The sequence below is a fragment of the Thunnus thynnus genome, chromosome 14 (assembly GCF_963924715.1).
Source record: "Thunnus thynnus chromosome 14, fThuThy2.1, whole genome shotgun sequence".
In the NCBI taxonomy this organism is placed as follows: Eukaryota; Metazoa; Chordata; class Actinopteri; order Scombriformes; family Scombridae; genus Thunnus; species Thunnus thynnus.
Window position 1 is genome coordinate 6110275 of NC_089530.1, and position 20468 is coordinate 6130742.

General features: G+C 41.3%; 1 protein-coding gene across 2 annotated transcripts in view; it reads left to right on the forward strand.

Annotated features, from left to right (window-relative positions):
• The window catches only part of inpp5a (inositol polyphosphate-5-phosphatase A), a 148419-nt gene extending 129377 nt beyond the window's left edge, over positions 1-19042 (forward strand). Inside the window, exons 12-16 of one of the 2 annotated variants that reach the window (XM_067609446.1) lie at positions 2422-2495; positions 13100-13211; positions 15949-16017; positions 16818-16854; positions 17236-19042. In XM_067609446.1, coding sequence (XP_067465547.1) covers positions 2422-2495; positions 13100-13211; positions 15949-16017; positions 16818-16854; positions 17236-17285 — 342 coding nt within the window. In that variant the 3' untranslated portion in view covers positions 17286-19042. Of the gene's footprint in view, positions 1-2421; positions 2496-13099; positions 13212-15948; positions 16018-16817; positions 16906-17235 lie in introns of both variants that reach the window. The other variant, XM_067609447.1, reaches the window with a different exon arrangement.
• Positions 19043-20468: the final 1426 nt, after the last annotated feature.

The window sequence follows — 20468 nt, forward strand, 5'->3', positions numbered from 1 at the left end:
TAAGCAAGCGTACCTCTTCATTCTGTTTATTAGTCACATATTTACACTCTCTCCTGTCAGGCTCCTGGAAGGGGCCGGATATCTTTTTTAAGGTCCTCATCAGGACATTCTGTGATACAGCAGTAATTCTTGACTGCTTTGGGCTTCGGTCCGTTTCTGCAGTAATGATTTCGGAGGATGCTTTCACCTTGTTTCACTCATCAGGAATTTATCTCCTCCATGCAGCAAAGCAAGTTACATGAGCCATCAGAAAATCCCAAAGGCAACATTAAGGCTACAAACAACCCATAACACAACACTCTTTGTTGTTGCCGCTGTTACATTAACCCATTCAAAAAGGACATCTGATGGTGCGAGTACCTCAAATATAATACAGCCCCCTCTTTTTCAATCATAATTTCCAGAAAAAAAATATCATCTCATATGAAAGTCATTATGGTAATTGTACAATTTTTAAAAAAACTCAAATATTGATATTGGCCTTAAAAGTACTGTATTGGACAAACTATAACATGCACACACACTAGAAGAAGGTATCAGTGGGTGGATGGTGAGACGGGGTGCACAGTGGAGCGTGGGGTTGCATCCCCTGCTCTGCCATCCTTCATCCACAGTGTGTGAGTCTCTCCTGTGACCCCGGCAGTGTGAGTTTGATGAATGCAGCACATCTGCCCTCCTGAACCACAGAGACTCCGACTGGGAGGCCCCTCTGCCTGGAAGTAATGGCCACTGTTCTACACCACTGACACACAATCACACATACACACAAACACCAAGCGCGATTGTGAAGGCACATGCTGGCGTATTTATACATGTGTACCCAACAGACAAATGCACACAGTCATAGACGGATAGCATAAATATGTCAGTGTAGATGGAAAACAGTAGTTACATTCCAGTGTTATAATAATACTCATATGATGTCCATCCTTCCTCCCGTGTCTCCACTTTGGGAGGATGTTCTTCTAAATATTACCCCTGTGTACATCTCTGTGGATATTTCATCATGTACCTATCAACATATTGTAATACACCCATGTAATGTCATTAACGTCAAGCTGCCTATAGAGCTGCTGTCAGACTCTTCCCATCTAGAATGAGGTCTTCATCAGGCCATAATTGTAGCCTCGTGTTTGAAACATGTACAACGGCCCAATTTACCACTAAATGAACATGTCTTGGGTCCCTTCAGATGTCTTCCTGTCTTAAAGGAAAGGGTGGGGCTAGCACAAGGCCCTCCGGGGGTGAGGGGGGGAGTTGCTGGGAAACGTCGCTGTCAATCTCTCAGGGAGGCAGTCATGCAGGTGCCCTAGCTACCTGTTCATCTCCTAGATAATTAATGTGTACAAGAAGCTGCTAATTGCACTTTTCACTAATGATTTATGGGTTTTGTGAAAGGGGGGAAATTGGGGGAAGTGTGTGTGTACACTCTAGTGAGTGAATACAGCTGGGTGAGGAGACATGATTGATGAAGAGTGTGTGGATGCACTGTCAGTGTGGAGAGATAGACCCCTAGTAGGACAGGGCTAGGAACACACACACACACACACACACAACTGGTCAACTGCTGTCAATTCTTGCCAGTGTTGGGTAAATGGACGTGACTGAATAAGCCAAAAGATGGTATCATCAACTCTCATTCGGCTTATTATAATCCACACCTCACTGAGACTGGAGCCTGTTGTTAGAAGGGTTTTGACTTCAGTGTTCATCGGGCCTTTTCAGTTTCCTTTGAAACTCTGAATTCTGACATTAAGGGCTACAACAAAGGATTATTTTTACCATGGATTGATCTACAGATTATCCTCTCAATTAATCTGTAAAACTATGGAAAATGCCCATCACAATTTCCAAGGGCCCAAGGTGATGTCATCAGATTATTTGTTCTGTCTACACCCCAAAGATATTCAGTGTACTATATTTGAGAAGCTGGAACCATCAAATGTTTGGAAATTTTCTTGAAAATGAGCTTAAATGATTGATTATCAAAATAGTTGCCAATGAATTTTCTGTGGATCAGTTTATTGTAGTACAAGCCATCCAGCAAAACTGTCTGAATAAGACAAGGTGTGAATAAAGATTGTCTTGGCATGTATGTTTATTGACCTACCTATTTTTACCAAAGACAAACTTGAAGTCTCATACTGTTCTGTTATTAAATCAAGGTTTTGAGAAACATATACTTGGTCACAAAAATGGAATATTGGTTGTTGTCAACAACCAGCTCAGGACAAGGGAAGATGTTTACTGTAACTGTGTGAATGTAGAGCAGAGCTGGAAAAGAGCAAAAAAGTTTGTTTTTTTTAAAAAAAAAAAAAAAAGTAATATGATTTCATTTGTAATGAGTTTATTGATGCTTCTGTCTCTCCTCATCCCTCCACTGATTGCTTTTTCTTTTTCTTTTCTTTTTTTTTTATACAGCTTTTAGAGTTTGACAAAGAGCTGTCGTTGTTCAAGGATCGGCTGCATGAACTGGAGATCTCTTTCCCACCCAGGTATGGACCCTCTTTACATCACATGCAACACACCTTATGCATTCACACTCCTTATAACTACAACACTACACTACTGTTCTATGTTTTGCTACTGTCGTACATTATTGCAGTGATGTCATGTCTCGAATTTTTAAAATATCTATGATTAAAATGTGAAATCTTCTAGGCCTTGATTAAATGTTGAATTTAAAGTGTTAGTTATCATGTCCCTGTCAGGGGTTATTTGACTTAAATTCCATCCCACCAAATATTCAGAACTCTTAGATTTACCACAAAACTTTCAGACATCCTGAGTATTAGCAGGACATAGAGTATGTAAGTACATAATTGGCCTGTGATTTTTGCCCAGCTGCAGTCACCGGACATAAGAAAAAAGCTCCTGCAACACAAAGGAATTCATTTAATGCAATCTATATCCAATATTCAGAAGAACCCTTGTCACTCACTGTGACATGCATTTTTGAGATAATTGTTTTAAATGTCTTATTTAGCCTAAGGGGTGGTAGAAATTTCTCAACCCATAAAATAACACTTAATCCCTCAGACTATCTGAAAAATTCAAAATCATCTAATTTGGAGATAAATGGTTTTCACTGAATAATGACATAAAGGAAACTAAGACCTCTTTAGTTAACCACAGGGCATGATTACATGATCACTCTCTAGAAGGAATCTCTGTCTGTATGTATGTGTGTCCTTCTAGTATTTCAACAATTTTTCATCCAATCAACTTCACACTTGGAAGGTGTACTGTTGAGGACCCAAGGAAGCGCAATGCAACACATTTAACAAACTTTGAATAAACAAGCAAACAGCAAGCCGCTTAGCTCTGTGTCTGAGTGCAGCAAGGGCTGTTTGATATAAACACCATCACATCACAGCGGGGTGGGGCTTCTGAGCTCTGACTTGCTGAGCAGGACAAAGGAACGCGCCCCACTCAGTTAAACTGCAGGAGAGCAAAACATGAGTCCACACAGGAGAGAAAAAACAGAGGTAGTAAAACTAGCCAATAAGAGTGCAGACACATTTGATTGGCTGCAGAATCAACCAATGGAAGACTGTAAATTGCTTCTATGGTTCAACCTCAGTTTAGTCTCACTGGTGAAGTTTGTGTCTGGATTTAAACCATTTAATCCATTAATTCCTTATCGTTTTAATTGACACATTTGTCAGTTGATACATACATATGCGGTTCTCGACAAACAATAAGCAATGGCCTGTTCCAAACAGGCATGTGAACGGGCACTGCACTAGTGTTGTAGATGCAGTGACTAAGCTGACCAAATCCTGGCCACAAGGACTCATTATTATTATGTACAATCAGAAGGAGTCAATCACCTCCTTATTGTCCAAAATGGTTTTATGAGAGCTGCTGGATCTGTGTTTGATGGGTATCAGTTGTTAAGTATGATTGGATATGGCCCCAAACTACTCCCTTGTGTATGTTTTTTCATATGTGTGTGTGTGTGGTGCGTGTGCCGCCAAGAGAACGCTTTGGGCGGCATTGATATTCCGTCTCAGTGGGACTTGGGGGAGATTGGAGCGGGTGGTCTCCTCTCCTCTTCCTCAAACAAATGCATTTGCAATTAGCCCTTTCAGAGGAGAGGGAGGGCAAACACGCGGCCGGCGTGGAAATATGTTTCGGGAGCAGCGCGTTAATGGCGCTTGACCTTTGCCGTCGGTTGTGACTCAATCAGTGCAGATAATGAAACGCTGTAATCAAACAATAATTACTTGATAAACTGCTCTAGTGGCAGGCGCAGGGCGGCGGGGGATTTTAGTGTGTGTGTGGGTGTGGGTGTGTGTGTGTGTGTGTGAGAAAGAGAAAGAAAGAGAGCTTGAGATACATGGCGTGTGTGTATGTGTGAGTGGCTTTGAGTGTGAGTTTGAGATTAAGTTATCATGTGTGAGAGTGTGAGAGTTCGAGACTGAGTAGGTGTGTGTGTATGTGTGTGTCAAGGTTCTGCAAGTCCCTGTTTTTTAAATGACTCTGTGTCTTAATCAGGGACCCCATTTACATCACTTTGCATAAGTGACAGGTGGATTTATTGTCCTTTTACACTGGCTGACTTTTGCACCTATCCATATAATACTGAATCATCTCTCCACAGGGAGGAATGAATGTGCTGCTGTGTGAGAATACAAATGATTTCCACATACTTGAGGTGATGATGAATCAAATAGATGAAACCCGGGAGCAGCATATGAAATTTGATTTGATCTACTCTGTGTGCGCGACAAACCACATCATTGTCAGCCCTGTAATGGGTAGCAGTGGCCTAGTTAAACTTAAACAACCCCCTCCTCCCACTTCTCACATACACACACCCCACACACACACACACACATGTACTGGAACCCCTCCCCCTGTCAGGTCTGCCTTGTGCTCCTTGAGCAATCAAGCCTCAACGATTGTTCTCCATCACATAGCCTGCTCCGGACCAGCCCCTCGCCATCTGTGAGGTTATTACTCTTTTTAATGCAGGCCATCAAAACACACCCTCACCAACACACACCCTCACACACACACACACGGCTCACTTTTGTTTAAATCTATAAATCAATACTAGTCACAAACATTTAATCTGCAAGTTAATTCTGCCTGTTGTCCAGTGGTGGGTAAGAAGTTGTCACAAAATGAGACATGCTGTCAAGGATGAACTGGATAACACAAACTGACTGATTGGTTCCAGCTACTCATGTACATACGTGGCGGTAGCCTCAATCATCTCCAGCTTTTTTACTAGATAACCACAGCTGAAGCATCCCTGGCCAGCAGCTCCCATTTACATTTTTTGGAATGCACATTCAGTTTTTGGCCGACATAGATTTCTGCCTCCATATTTACACACTTGAATTCTTCCCCCTGCATCGCTGCAGAGGCTGCAAGCTGTAAAAAGCATATCGCTTTACTTTCAAAAAGTCGTCTGTCAAAGTTGGCCGTGACAAGTCTAAGTACTCGGGCACCGAGGTGAGGAATTTGCCCATGCCTTGTCACAGCTGGACCTGGAGCCAGTCGGCTGCCGTGCAGTGATAGGCCGCGGGACCGCTCATACACACACACATATAGTCGTACACAGATTTCTTAACCAGTGTACTGTGAGAGAATAGATGAGTCTATTAATCAGAAACCACTCATTTATTTAGACACAGTTTCTCCATCACGTGTAATGTATGAGACTGCAACCAGCCATTAGATCATTATCTTTACGTAGGCTGCAGCATGGCCATTTGACTGAAAATAATGGTAAGTTTTACTGTACATTATTATACTTTTGATTTCATATTTGAAATGGCATAACTAAGGTAATATCCCCTAAAACATACTAAGGCACAAGTAACTTATTCATGCATTGTGATTGATTTAAAGGAAAGCTTTTAGTACTCCTCTGATCCGATTTCTTTGCCCTTTTTTTGCACAAGATCGATGCAAAAATTGAATCGGGACCCCAGCTCAGGAGGAAATGCCGTGGACAATGAGGGAGCAGTGGAATGTATTCTGCCTGTAACATGGTTACTGGGAATGGGCTTTGAGGGAGATTTTGAGTGACATCAGAGCAGCGGTACAACTCCATCAATAGGCAAATCATGAGTGATTTCAGGGCATGGAAATGGTTTGGAAATCGCTTACGGTTGGTGGAAGGAAAAATGGGAAAAGCCAGGAGTAGAAAAGGCAGTTGCTGTCCCATATCTGTTGCAAAGTGAAAAAGTGGGACAGAGGAAGAAGCCATGGGAAATACATATACAGTACATAACATCTGGGAATTCACTAGAAACACTACCAGTTGGTATTTTTGCATTTGCATAGATGTATTAATGTGTATCTTTGGATGGACAGTGGTAGCATGGAAATTTCAACCTCTACACCAGCTCGGAAAATCTGGGCAAAAAGGGTGAATCAGTTCAGTCATTCTTTCCCCTCTTTCAGGAACTGCTGTTGCATGTTGGGCATGTGCTTGCTATAAACGAGTATTTGACTTGCTCCGAAGTTAAGAGTGTGGCTTACCATTAATCTAACATGACTTGGAGTCTACAGCCATGCTAGCAGCTCTTTGAAACACTGCTAGTAGGCTCTAAAATTTTCACAATGATAATGCTAGCATGTTGATGATTAGCAGGTTTATGGGAATGTCATGGGTCTTGGAGGTATTCGGTCATAAACCAAAGTATTGGGCAAAATTAAATTTTGACCAGATGATGGTGCTAGATGAAGAGTCAGGAGATCAGAGCTATATCAATTAATCGTGTGGGGACCATGAATGTGTGCACCAAATTTCACAGCAATCCATCCAATAGTTTTCGAGATATTTCAATGAAGAACTGAAAAGTCAACTTCACTGTGGTACTTGAGGAAAAGTCAGAGGATCACCAGTCATCTGGGAACCATGACGTATCAGATTATGTGCTAATCCATTGAGTACATGTTGAGATACACAGTATCATAGCATAAGTGAAAGTATTTACTTGTTGGTGGTGCTAAACAAAAAGTCAGGATCACCAAAGTTGTTGGAATGTATCCTCAAGGGACCTTGAATATCTTTTGTAAATATCATGGCAATCTATCTGATAGTTGTATTTCACACTGAACCACAAATGTGAACCTCATGGTGGCACTAGAGAAAAAGTGAGTAGTTCACTAAAGTCAGTAGGATTCATCTTCTATGGGACATGAATGTCTGTACTAAATTTCTTCGCAATCTGTCCAGTAGTTGTCAAGATATTTCAGTCTGTGGACCAACCAAACCGACAGTCAAAAATGTGCAAAAATGTTTTGTTTGGGAATCAACTAGTACATAGAAAATGTATCCTTGTAGCATGTATTTTTCTCATTTGTTCCAATGCTCAACCATACTTCTGTTGTAGTATATATAGACAGAATGATGGGAATGCATGAGAGGGGAAAGGATGGCTCCAGTCCCATGTGTCTGTGTTTGTTAAGTCTAGACATGGAACGAAGGAAAGGAGCAGAGCATGGCCCGGGGGTCAGGAGGTGAAGCCAGTGAGGAGGCAGAAACTGATAAACAGTTGTGTCTTTACTATTTGGTGCCTGGCAGGAAACTCAGAGGAAGCACCCTGGGACCAACCTTGGCACATTAGCATACATTTTCCAAACGCTGCAGGACTATGAGGACAAGCCAACAAAGTGACTTGCCTGCTGGGAAAAGCTACAACTTTCAGAGGTTCATGAAGGAGGAAGGGGGAGGTTTGAAAGCTGATATCAGGCAGAATGACTTTGCTCTTTTGGAGGAGAGGAAATTTTGATCAGGTGACACAAATGGCCACCTGCCAGTTCCTCCATAACTGCTAATAAGTACATATGAGTGAATTATCAGAGCGGTGGAGAATTCCTCAAGACTCGTTTTGAGCTCATTGGAAGTGCTCACACAGATGGCTCTCCTGTATACAGTAACTGTCCTTGTTCTGTGAATAACACTCTTCATACAGCTCCCGTGATCTCTGTAGGCCTGTACTAATGATGTCATCCTCTCTCAATGTGTAGTTGTGTATTTGACTGTGATCACATTGGTCCTATAGCCCTGCTATTTGCATCCTATATGAAGGAGGCGTCTTGTTCTCTTCAATGTGAACAGCCATCCTATACTGGATGTATGACTCCATTTAAGGAGAACCACAGATGTACTTTAATGACAATGTTGGGTTAAAGCACTGCGGCCGAGGCACTGTAAGTGTGTGGCTCGTGTTGGCTCACAGCAGCCACAGGATCCAGCGTTGCAGGCTGATCTACTGAACAGGAACATTGTTTTAGAGCCATCAGAGCATCCATCATTCTAACTACTAGAGAGCCTGTGAAAATGATGAGGGGCCATTGTGGCGATAATAGCTGAAGATTGTCCACTGTCATGTGTCATTGCCTCTCGTCTGAGATGATGCCACTGAAATGGAGGCTTTGTTTAAAACAATCTTACACAGAGACGATTAAATGGATGCCATCTGTGTCTTCGTCTTCATTTAGAGCAGCTAAAGGCAGAACATGTAATAGCCGAACCCCAGCAGGCTGTGAGCCATGAGCTACTGATGGCATTTCATTCTGTTTGTACTGCACTATGCCAATGTTGTGCCTGCGAGCCTCCCAGCTCTACAAACTGAAGCAAACATTCAGCTTTATTGATAGCATTTGGCTGATCTTTTTGAATCTGTGTATGAGTGTGTGTGTTGTGTTTTGCCAAGCCTCCCCTGACAACGGCAAACAAACATAGCTGTAGAGGCAGCGAGTCATTCCTGACTTTTTAGCCAATCGCAGCCCTGCCACAGCCACTCCAACATCCCATGAGGCTGTTTAGCACCCTTGACCTCATGTCACTGATAGTATGACTCTTATCTTTGGCTTCCTGCCCTACCTATATTCCCAAGTTTATATTGCCCTCATTAAATACTGAACAACTGAATAGTCCACTGTTTGGCCTGTCACATATTTGTCATTATTTAGAACAAGGTAATAGCTTTCGATGGAGAGATAGGAGAATATGGGACAAGGAAGTCTGGCCTGGAGCAGTCCATGCCAGGAGTGTCTGGTCCTGGGGAGGCCGGTTGGTAGCCCAGCCCAACTACAGTATCTCAGTTTTTTAGTTTGTCTTATTCCTTTTGTGGTTGAATCTTTTGATTTTCTATCCTCCTTTTCAAGTGATATCTAAGTTTTATTGTTCATTGTTTTAAGGAGCTAAGCTATTCAATGTTATACAAATAACGTGTGGTGTAGATACAGTAGCTTGTACAGCACTGTAATGAATGTCTCAACAGCCTCTCCCTCTGCTGGGTGAGGCTGAGTGACACACTAAAGGTAGGGCCTGTGCTCACTTTGCCAGTTTTTACTGTGGCGAGACAAACAAGCTGACACCAGCCGGAATACATGTAAGTAATGTGTCAGCGGCCCGGTCAAACATTAAACCCTAAACCAAGCATAAATGAATCAGCTCTCAATGGGTGCTAGAAGTTCTCCATGTCTGACCGTGCACACACATGTCATCTGATATGTGGTCAGCAACACCAAAGAAGGAGCCAACAAGCCGGAAAACAGTATTCTTATGTCAAATTTTCTCAAAAAGTAACTGTAAGCAAGTCAGGTTTCACCACTGTATAGGTTTTCATGTAAGGAATAGTTGTTGAGGAAAGCAGAACTGTCCGTATCTGTGACATTCTTATTGGACGCAAGTTGTCCGTTTACACTTTTATGACCTAGACGAAGTTGCAAGACAAATATTTCAGTCTTCAGACCATCAGTAGGGTCATATCTAGAACTTTTCTCTAGTCACTTTTTCACTTGCGCACATTTGCAGCATGTAAGCATATAATGTACTGTAAGTTTTAATTAATTTTATTTTTTTTAAACTTGGTCACTTGGATGTACAGTATGTTTAAAGGAACTGGTTGCACTGTGCAGATATTTTTAGCTCTGTCACTAAAAGGACTCGTCTGAAGATCTATGCACCTGCAGAACAGTTTACTGAAACAGTATACTGTAGACATACAGTACATAGCCTTATATTTCACAAGATTGGATTTAGTAAGTGCTGTAAATTTCATATGTCCAAATTAAACAGTTTGGCCTTATAGTAATATTTTGTTGGATTAGTTAACCTTAAATTTTCTTCAAAAGATCCTGAACCCTACAGAGAAGAGTGCAATTTATTCCCTCAGGTTTCTTGGTTGAAGACAAATCCAAATCAGTATTATTTCCCATGATAGTTATTCCACTATTTTGAATTGTATGTAAAACCCATATTTCCTCCATTTCTGCTTCAAAATTCAAAAAGTTCAGTCTAAACAAAATTCTGCACATAGCATGAAGCACTACCCACTGTTGTGAATATCCACAGTTGTTGTTTTTTGTCTGCGGTGCACAAAAAACGTACAGAAAATGAGTCATAGCACATGTAATTTCTTAATGTCTGCAAACTATCAAAACATATTTGGTCCTGTTGAGTTGCATCACTTTCAGGACAGAATAACATCTACAGCACCTGTCAAAAGTTGGGACACACTTCCTTAAGGGAATGGGAGGGTGTGTCTAAACTTTTGACTGGTACTGTATCAAATCATAATTTGTTTGCCAAATATAGCAACCCTGCTTGTATAATAACTGTCACATCTTCTGTGCCTTTGTTTTCAACCCCACTAATGACAGTTAATGGCTGCATTTTCCTATTAAGACCTTTCTGTTTCAAAAGGTGCTCTCCTAATTTAGTCATTATCGGTATGTTAGCACTGGGACCAGAGTTAGTAAAGCTTTACATGTGGCTGTTTGCATGTATGTTTTGGACATACATGCTGTGTGTGTATGAGTGGGTGGATCCCTTGAAGTACAGCTTCCCCTCCTATACAGATACACAATTGTTGGAGTTATCAGCTTGACCCATTAATTAGTGTAATTAGTCTTGCTGTGGGCGATAAGGGTCTGATAGGAGCTGACGGCCTCCAGCCCACATGCCCTCTTGGACCGTTTACCTTCCGCAATAAGTTTGTGAGCTTGCTAATCGGACACATTAATCACTTTGGCCCCAGCGCGCCATTCCACTGTTTGCTGTTGCATTAAGACTTGTTATCTCTATTGGAGCCAATGGAGGGTGCGGTAAAACAGAAATGGGAACAACCTATACCTGCACACACACAGGGACGCAGAATGGCCCTTTAATGGCCATTGTTGAGTATTTTAATCAGCTTTTACAATGGCTTTCTGTCATCAAAAATAACTGAACGAAGCAAAGTTTTGTTGCTGAAGTGCTCGGGGGAAGTTTGCTATCAGGAGGGAGTTCATTGTTTGAAGGAGGTAAGGGGAAAACTTGATTTTCTCTCAATCTCTTTAACACCAAAATGACCCCAGGCTTGTTAGTCAATAAAGCTCTAACAGAGTGGCTCTCAGACCCTGATAGCAGGATTGTTCACAGGCTGTTTAAGGCCAGGGTCCGTCCCTCAGGAAGCAGGAGCATTCAGGCCACCCTGAAGTCAAGCAGCTCCAGCAGCCCTTTGAAGACTTTGCTCTTTTCCACCCTCACTTTGCCTCTTTCTGTCTGATCCGTCTTTATCCCCTCTCTTCTGCCTCCCTGTCTATCTCTGTTTCACTCATCCTATTCTTCATGCTCTCTTTTATCCCGGGATCACTTCTTTAGCCCTTTGATTAGCATACCAAAACCCCCATGCATTTCCCCCATGGTTTAAGTGCTATTAATGCTAATTGGAGGCAGGGAACTTCTCTAAGTAGCTCTCCACAGGTCTGTTTGTACACCTGGTGGGGGGGCTCTGTGTGTGTGTGTGTGCATGTGAGCCTTCTCATGCCCCAGCCTTAACCCCACAAACACAGACCACCACACACACAGACATTTGTTCACAGTTTACAAAAATGGTCACCATATCACAGTGTACTGGTGTTAGACCAGCTGTGGGATAACTGTAAACACCTGGAGTAGTGGTGCTTTTCTTGCAACATTCATTTTTACTAGTGAAAGCAGTAAGTCATAGTAGCAGCAGCTCTATCAGTGTTAGTTACAGTGATATGAATGCAGGCGTGTACATGCAAAGCAATCACAACAAATACTCATTGAATGTATTCTGCCTTAGCACAAAGTCCAATTAAGTTATCAGAGCTTGGCAAGACTAATGAATCAAAAGCACAGTGTGTGTGTGTGTGTGTGTGTGTGTGTGTGTGTGTGTGTGTGTGTGTGTGTGTGTGTGTGTGTGTGTGTGTGTGTGTGTGTGCGCGCGTGTTTATTTTATCATTAGGATATCACCGTCCTGGGAGAGGAGTCACTTTGTGGTACGCTACGGTTAGCACGCGTGGCACTGAAGGAGCAAATTGGATTGGTATTACAGTATGTAAGCCCGCTCTTACATCCTGATGAGCGCCGACAAACAAATTGGATTGGTGGCGTGTAAATCTGAAGCAGTTTGATGAGCCGAAGGGGCAAATTGAATTCTCAACAATGTAAATCTGTATCAGCTCGATGGCTCCTCGCCCGACTCCAGCCCCGCCGTCGCTTAAATCATGCGATTGTTCCCTGCTGTTCCAAGATACAATCTCTCTTGGCCATTTCCCGCCGCACCTAATCTGTTTTTGATGACCGTGTAGGGATGTAGCCATACATATGGGCAACTGAATCTCCTTCTGGCCCGCTCCATCTAAATCGCTCTCGTTCTTTCTTCTTATTTTCCCCCCCATCTCCCTCTCTCTCTGTCTCTCTCTCTCTCTTTCTCTCAAACACACACTCACAACCTGTACAGTTGGCAGAGAAAGATTGCTTTGATTGAGCCATCCATGTGTGTTGATTCAAGAGATTACTCAGATGATTGGTCATACTAATGGACCTCCTGTTTTCCCGGGAAAACATTTTGATCTGTCTCTGAGATAAGGCAGATGACGTGACGTCTCATATTTATTGCTCCTCTGCAGCCTTGCTGATTCATATGCATCACAGTTATTGCTTTCCTGATTGGCTTTCCTTTATTGTCTTGTTCTTTGTACAGCAGTTTGTTATTCTTGTATAGTGCTATGCATTTATTATTCTCATTGTAAAGTTCGTTTTTATTTGGATACAACTTTTATGTGTAGAAATTACCATAAATGTTTTTTTTTTGCTTGTGTGTGTCTTCAGTTATCCATACAGTGAAGACAGCAATCAGGGGAAGGAGTACATGAACACCAGATGCCCTGCCTGGTGTGACCGAATCCTCATGTCTTCTACTGCCCGAGACCTGGTCTTAAAGGTGAGCTTCATCCAAACTAACGCATTTTATCCAATTCAGAAGCTTTTAAAATCCAGATTTCCTACATATCGTGACCAAAATGTCAGCAGTTCTCCCTCAGAAATACAGGTGCCTTTTCATTCATCACTCTCTATTATCTACAGCTCCATCGTCCTTGATCCACACTGTTACCCGTGCTCTTTCCTCCCCCTCCTCTGTCACTTCACAGATGGAAGGATGCGGTGTCTGTGAATATTAATTTGGAGCGCTAAGCCATGGGTCCACCAAGACAGTATATATATCCCGGCACTTATAGAGTTCCAGTGGGCCCCATCTTCTTCATAAAGCCACAGATCTGTCTCCCTCCTCAGAGAGTCGAACCCTGCAGGCCCCCCACTCCCCTTCAAATCCATCCCAGCATTGTAAACTGCAGCCAATCTGCCACCTCCCCCCCCCCCCTCCTCCCACAGCCTGTGCTGCAGTCTGTTCACTTCTGACTCACTATTTTGTTTGCTGGATTACTTAGAAATCCACCATGCAGCCTCGCAAAGTTTTCCCAGATTTTTTTTTAGCTGTGTTTTCCATGAGACAACACCTTTTCATCTGGAAAAAAGCCACATTTTCAACCATTTTTAGATCCCGAATTCTGGATTCTAAGCACACGAGCTGTGAACTTTAAATTTCGAGTCTTTTCAGAGCTGCGACTTGCGGGCTTTCATCTGTTAATGTGTTTGAAAGAGATGCAGCAGTGTATTGTACACTAACGGTCCACAGCAGGGGGCCGCTCAGGAAGTTTGGCTTTCTTTTGTCCACCACAAATGAGAAATTCCTTCCTGATCTTTCTTCTTCACTGACTGAAGCCACACTAAAACAATAACCGTGTATTACAGTAAGATGAGAAACACAATGGCTAAAGTGTTTTTAAAATGATGACACCCCCGTTTGTTTCACATATCACCCACTTAATGTGTCAGAATGATGTCAAAAGTGATTCACGTGCACACAGCTGTTTTGTTGTTTGCTTTCTTCTCCTCAAGCACCGGCTAATTGCTTGTAATGCAGACAGTTAGTGTGTTCGCAGATTGGCTGATGATTCACTGAGCACACACTCTCAGGCTCCGAGCATTACAGATTGTTGAGACATAGGTCCGTAAACAGCCTGGTGTGTGGCGTCATCTATCATGGCACGGTCGGTTAACTCGCCATCATGTTATTTTCTGCTTGCCGAGCCCTAACACGCCAAAGGTTGCCCGCTGGCTGTGCAGCGCAGCACCAGCTCCAGGAGTGCCGGTAATGAATGTTTAGCCGAGCGAGCGCTCCCTCTCTGCCGGAGGGCCCCGGGTAATTTGTTTATCTGTCTAAAGATTATGCAGCCCGAAAATCCACAATTTTATGCTGCCTTTGTAAATTATCAAGTGTGTGTTTGATGAATGTATCTCCGGCTTTGGGAGGCAGCGGCTCGGGGCCGGCCGCCAGACAAATAGAGAGGTGCCAGTGCGTGGCCTGCTAGAAAAGGTAGAGTGAGGTGGCGGCACAGCGCGTGCTGACCCCGCTCCCCTGCAGGATTGGTCTGAAGTTAATTTGGATTTCACTCTATGGTTCATTCTCAAGCTCTCTGTGTCTTTCTTCTGAAGCGCCAGCACAGCTCACCGAGTCACAACTGGTAGCACCCACCAGCCTCTGTGTGTGTGTGTGTGTGTGTGTGTGTGTGTGTGTGTGTGCGCGCGGGGGTTGGGTGGCTGTTTAAAAAGTCTTTAGTTCAACCAGACAAGTATGATTTATACTCCAGTCTGCAGATTCATGTCTGAGTGGGTAACAGCTTCTTTGTGTGCAGAAAGTGATATTGAAACATGATTCCCTCAGATAGGCACTTAGATTATGGTGGGAGTGTATCTGGTCGAGAGGCAAATGCCCACTTTGTAAATTACTCCTGCTTTTCATTTCTCTTCACCGCAGTGCATACGTTTCAAAGTGAAAACACTTTCTAAAAGGTGCGTTCAGTTCAGTGGATGTTTGTGTTTTTCATAATTCAGACGCTGTGCTGCTGCTCCTTCACAATCTGTGAGAACACTGAAGAAAGAAAAAAAAAGTCTTTGCGATGTTTCCTGAGTCATCAATAAATGATTAAATCTAGCATCATAAAAGTTTGATTAAACACTTGAACAACATGATTGATACAGATAAATGTTTTTCACTTTCTGTTGGTTGTGATTCTTTTTTTTTCATATGAATTGTCATATTTTTACTAATAGTTATTCAGTCTAATAGTGTAGAATAAACCTTTACAAATTCATATTCATTCAAACTGAATGGCTGAGAATCCCTATAGTGTACATAGAAACTAAACATCTTACGGCTTATGGCAAATAAACCACAGAAAGTTGCAGCACTCGTGATAAAATTAGAATGTTATTGGCACCTCAAATATTTTGTTTTTGTGAAAACTGTTATTTGACCTCTACAGTGGAGCTGAAAGCCACGTTTGAAGCTCATGTTTATCTGCTACCTCCAGGTTACTTTTACTTCCTGCTAATTGTGTTTAATGAAGCTCGTACATTGATTGCTCATCCATGAACGTGTCATAAAAGCCGACACAAGCCTGTAATGGTTGTACAGTGTAAACACAAACACTGTGCTGCTGACTGTGCATCCTGTGTGTATTCAGTGTGTAACACACGCTGCGCCGCAGCACCTTCATCTAACCACTGTGATGTTTTGTTCACTGCTGTACTCAGGTTTTGGTTTTGTGTCTCTGCAGCCTGAAAATGAAGAGAAGTCTATAGTCTATGATAACATTGGGCCCAATGTCTGCATGGGGGACCACAAGGTAACAACAGGGGCTCTGCTCACCTCCTGTCCTCCCTCTCTCTCTCTCTCTCTGTGTCTGTGTCTGTGTCTGTGTCTGTGTGTGTGTCTGTGTGTGTGTGTGAGTGTGTGTTGTGGTGATTAAAGTGTCCGTGTGTGATTCAGGCAGTCTGCCTCTGGAATGGAAAAGGATGGACTTCTCTCAACACATCTGCACTTATTTTAGGGAAACAGCTATGTGTGTTACATATTATATGTCTAAATATGAACATATGTATGAAATATTGACATTTAATTTCACTTATCAGCAGCTTTATTAAAAAAAAACTATCTGCCCTTTAAAAAAAAAAAAAAAGCCAAACAGTAGGCGAGAGGTCATGGCAGCAGAGAGGATTTATTTTTCTGTATAGAAAGTGTTGAACACTGTCGCTTCAGTCTCTGCGGTGTCAGACAGAAGGTCTTCCGCTGAAAGAGAGGCGCCTTAAGTCAGGTCTTTCATCATTACTTAGTGTGACACAGACAGTAGTGTGTGTGTGCGAGGTGACCTGTGCACACTGACAGCCACTGCAGCGGCCCTCACCTCCCAGCCACACACTACTGCTAAAATCACAGCTGGCTATGTTTAAAAAATGTCCGATGTAGTTAGCACACGGGCCCAAAAATGCACAGCGCTGGTAGTGTGAGTTTAACCTGTGTGTCCTAGGAGCTCAGAGAGGGAAAAAAGAGCTCACACTTGTCCCAAAGAGCATTAATAAAGTCTTCTGTAACTGCTCTCTTTTTTTTCTTTTTTCTAACTCTGATTTGTCTCTGTCCCCCTGCCAGCCTGTCTTCCTGTCCTTCCGAATAACAGCGGGGGCAGGTAAACCTAATGCAAATAAGCACAAGTGTTGTGTGGTGCAGTGATGTCGTGGTAAATATTATTTTTTTCTTTATTATAATTCTTTCCATTGTTGCTATTGTTTGCTTTGATTTGCTTGATTTTTCATTACTTTGCACTAATGTTCCTGAAGGCAAATCTGCCTTTTTATTTAAAATAATTTATCATTAATCTGATGATAAATACCATCAGACATCATGGTTGCTGATTGCTTAAAATGCTGCAGTCATTTTAAGACATGTACTCACAAACTAGCTGCATCTTGTATTTGAACTTTGAAAAGAAAAGAGTGGGTCATTTATTCTTTGAAAACAATATGTGAGTGTGTTGGAGTAAAACTTTTCCTTTTCTTTTTCTCCACAGGGAAGTGTTGCCAAAGGGGGGAGAAGATATTCCGTGAAGCACCTCTATGAAAACACAAGGAGAAACAAACAGGACACCAACATACACACATATAAACATATATATACACACACACACACATACACACACACATTCACACACACACTTTGCACAAGCGTACACTGAAGAACCTAGACAAACTTTTCAGCAGTGCTGATCAGTTGCAGTTGTCCTGACACCTCATTCATATGAAAACTCAGTCGTTTTCTCTCCATAAAACACTTGTTGAGATGTGGACTAGCACCCGAGGGCCCGGCTCCAGACAAGACACACATCGCTGACCTCACCGTTGCCATGCAACCCCATTCCCCCAGAGAGAGAAAAAAAAAAAAAGAAAAAAAAAGAAAAGGACGGACGACTCTTTTCCATGCCACAGCCTCGTTGCCAAAACTCTAATTGAAATCAGTCCTACTACATACTTTTAGACACCGTACTCGCCATTTTTAGGTATGCCTCTATGTATAGAAGCTACTTTCCATACAGTATGTAAGGTGTTTTAAAAAAAGAAAAGTGCAATGCAAAAAAAGTTGTATATCTATATTGTTAGGTTTATTTGTACATTGGACAGTATAACATAGAGTTGTTGATGGTTTTAGTGCCGTTCTCTTTTCTGACCAAACTTTGTGGTCCCTTTTTGTTGGAATAGATGCATCTTTTCAGTTTATTTCAACTGTTTCTATATATATATATTTTTTGTTTTGAGTTGTTGTTGTTGTTGTGTGCACAACACACTGCCATGCCTGACACATCAGTTGAGTCTCATTTTATATACTGTACTTTTTAAAGAGATAATTTATAATTCTTACCAAAATGTTTATGCTGAAGCGTGTGCAGACAGAGTGACTGTTTGGGTGTTCCTGCAGCCACAGTGACCTTTGAATAGTCAGTACAAGAGAAGAGAAACAGAGCAACTGTTCAGCCAACGTGATTTATTGCCTATCCAAGAATGTTTTAAGCAGTGCCATAGACCATGCAAGTATATAAGATAATGTTTCATATATAGCACTCTCACATTATTTCATTATTATTCTTACTCTAACTTATTTCTACTTAATAATATTATGGTTCTGAATGTGATATTTTAGATAGGCTTGGGTATCTTTAAAATGTAAACTTTTTTTTTTTTTTTTTTTTTGGTCTATTTTTGTTACTGCATTATGGTGCCAAGTATCCTACACAGACATGAAGTGTGTAAGAGTTATTAAATACTTAAGTCAGACGGTAAAGGTATTGATTATGAAATGTTCAAAAAAAAAAATAATAGAGAAACTCTAAATGCGGGGAAAGACCAGGAAGACTTGCTTTTTATCTGTTTTCTATGTAGCCTTCATTGCAAATAATTTGAGCATTAAATGAGGCGATGGGAGACGGCTGTTATGAAACGCCAGCGTTTCTTTTTATCGATTTCATTTACTACACTACAGATTTCAGACTGTGTGAAGCCGTCAGATTGATCCTCAGTGATTTTTTCTTTCATCTAAATCACCGCAAGTGGAAATGATTTTGTGCCTGCAGCAGAATTTATGTTGTCTTGTGTGATTTGGTTCGTAGGCAAAAAGTTTAAAAAAAAGAAAAAGAAAAAAAAAAAGAAGCCCTGCTTGTTTTTGTTCCTGCTGGTCATTGTGTATACTGTAGGAGTATAAGCCGCAGTTTTCCTTCACTCCATCTTATAAAAAGCAGATAGAGATTTTATTCTAGCCCCTCTGGACGGCCTGGCCTCTACTGTAGGTGATGCAGTTCTCAAGCAATAAAAACCATTAGAGCTCAACGGCTGTTTGTCCTCATTTTACCTCTTTACTACAATAAGAGCTCTAAATAAAAGGCTTTCATCAATGAGCCTTCCACAAGAGCATCAGAGTATTATTACACAGTGACAGGCCTCACACACACACACACACATTTCTTCTTTCTGTCACACCAGTTTGAACTGGCTGATGATGGGCCTCCACACCAGCCTCAACGAAAAATAACATTCCTTTGGGTTTATCTACTTAGGTTTTATTATCACCGCATTTGTTAATATTCCCGCAGGATATGTAGTAAAAATCTGATTCCGTGCATTAAAAGAGCCAATTCACGCTGTCAAATGTTTGGAGGCCCTTTAACACACTTTTATCCGGCTGACGTCATATACATCTATAAGAAGCTGCTTTAAGAATTAAGAGATTGAAGAGTCTAATGTAAATAAGAGAGAAGATATTTTGAGAGTTTGGCTTATATGAACTTTTCCAAAAATTAAACAATTCAGAGTTTCAATAATAATCTTATGACGGATTCTATACAAACACACAGACAAATCCTACATTCAATTGGGGAGATATACCAAATATATACCAAAGAATAAATAATCATTATTCCACGTGTTGGAATATAAATGTATATCTTTATCTACATGATGGGAAATTTAAAAAGTTCCTCTTACAAATCGGGGCTTTTATCAAAATACTTTTCTTTTTCGTTTTCTTCATTCTGAATCACATCATATAGATTATCACACTCACTCCTAAATGGGATTAGATTTTATGAGTGCTAATATCTGATTGGTTTAATCCAAATGACACGGTGCATAAAGCTCCCATTGATTCAACCTACAGAGAAGAATCCAGCTGTAATACTTGATCATGAACAGAGAGGGAGCACTTCTGTCAAGCGTCTCTATGCTACTGGGTTTGAGTTGAACACAAATCTATAACTGTTTAACAGAAACCATTATAAACCCATAATCGATAGTTTTCTTGGATATATTTACAATAAATTCTACTAGAGGTCAGATAGCAGGACGTCTGAACTGTAGAGCTTCATTCTGAGTTTGCAGGAAACATGAGTGCAAAATCAAACAGCCGTCATTAGTACGAAGTGCGCGTTTCCTGCTTTGATTCCTTAAAATCATTAAACAGCTGCACCTTTAATAATAATAGTTTTCAAATATCTAACAGTGTATCATGTGCTACAATATTAATGTTTTATAGAATCTGTATTACTTAATGTAACTTGATGGAATAAATTATTGAAAAATAAAATTTAAGTTGAACCTGAAGGGAAAAAAATCGAAAATGTCACTTTGTTTTTTGGTAAAAAATACGTGAACTAAATTAAATGTATTGTGTAATTATTATTGTTGTTGTTGTTGTTGTTGTTCTAACTTCAGGTCCTTGTTTTCCGTGCAGTCTGTAATATAATATAATCCCTCTCAC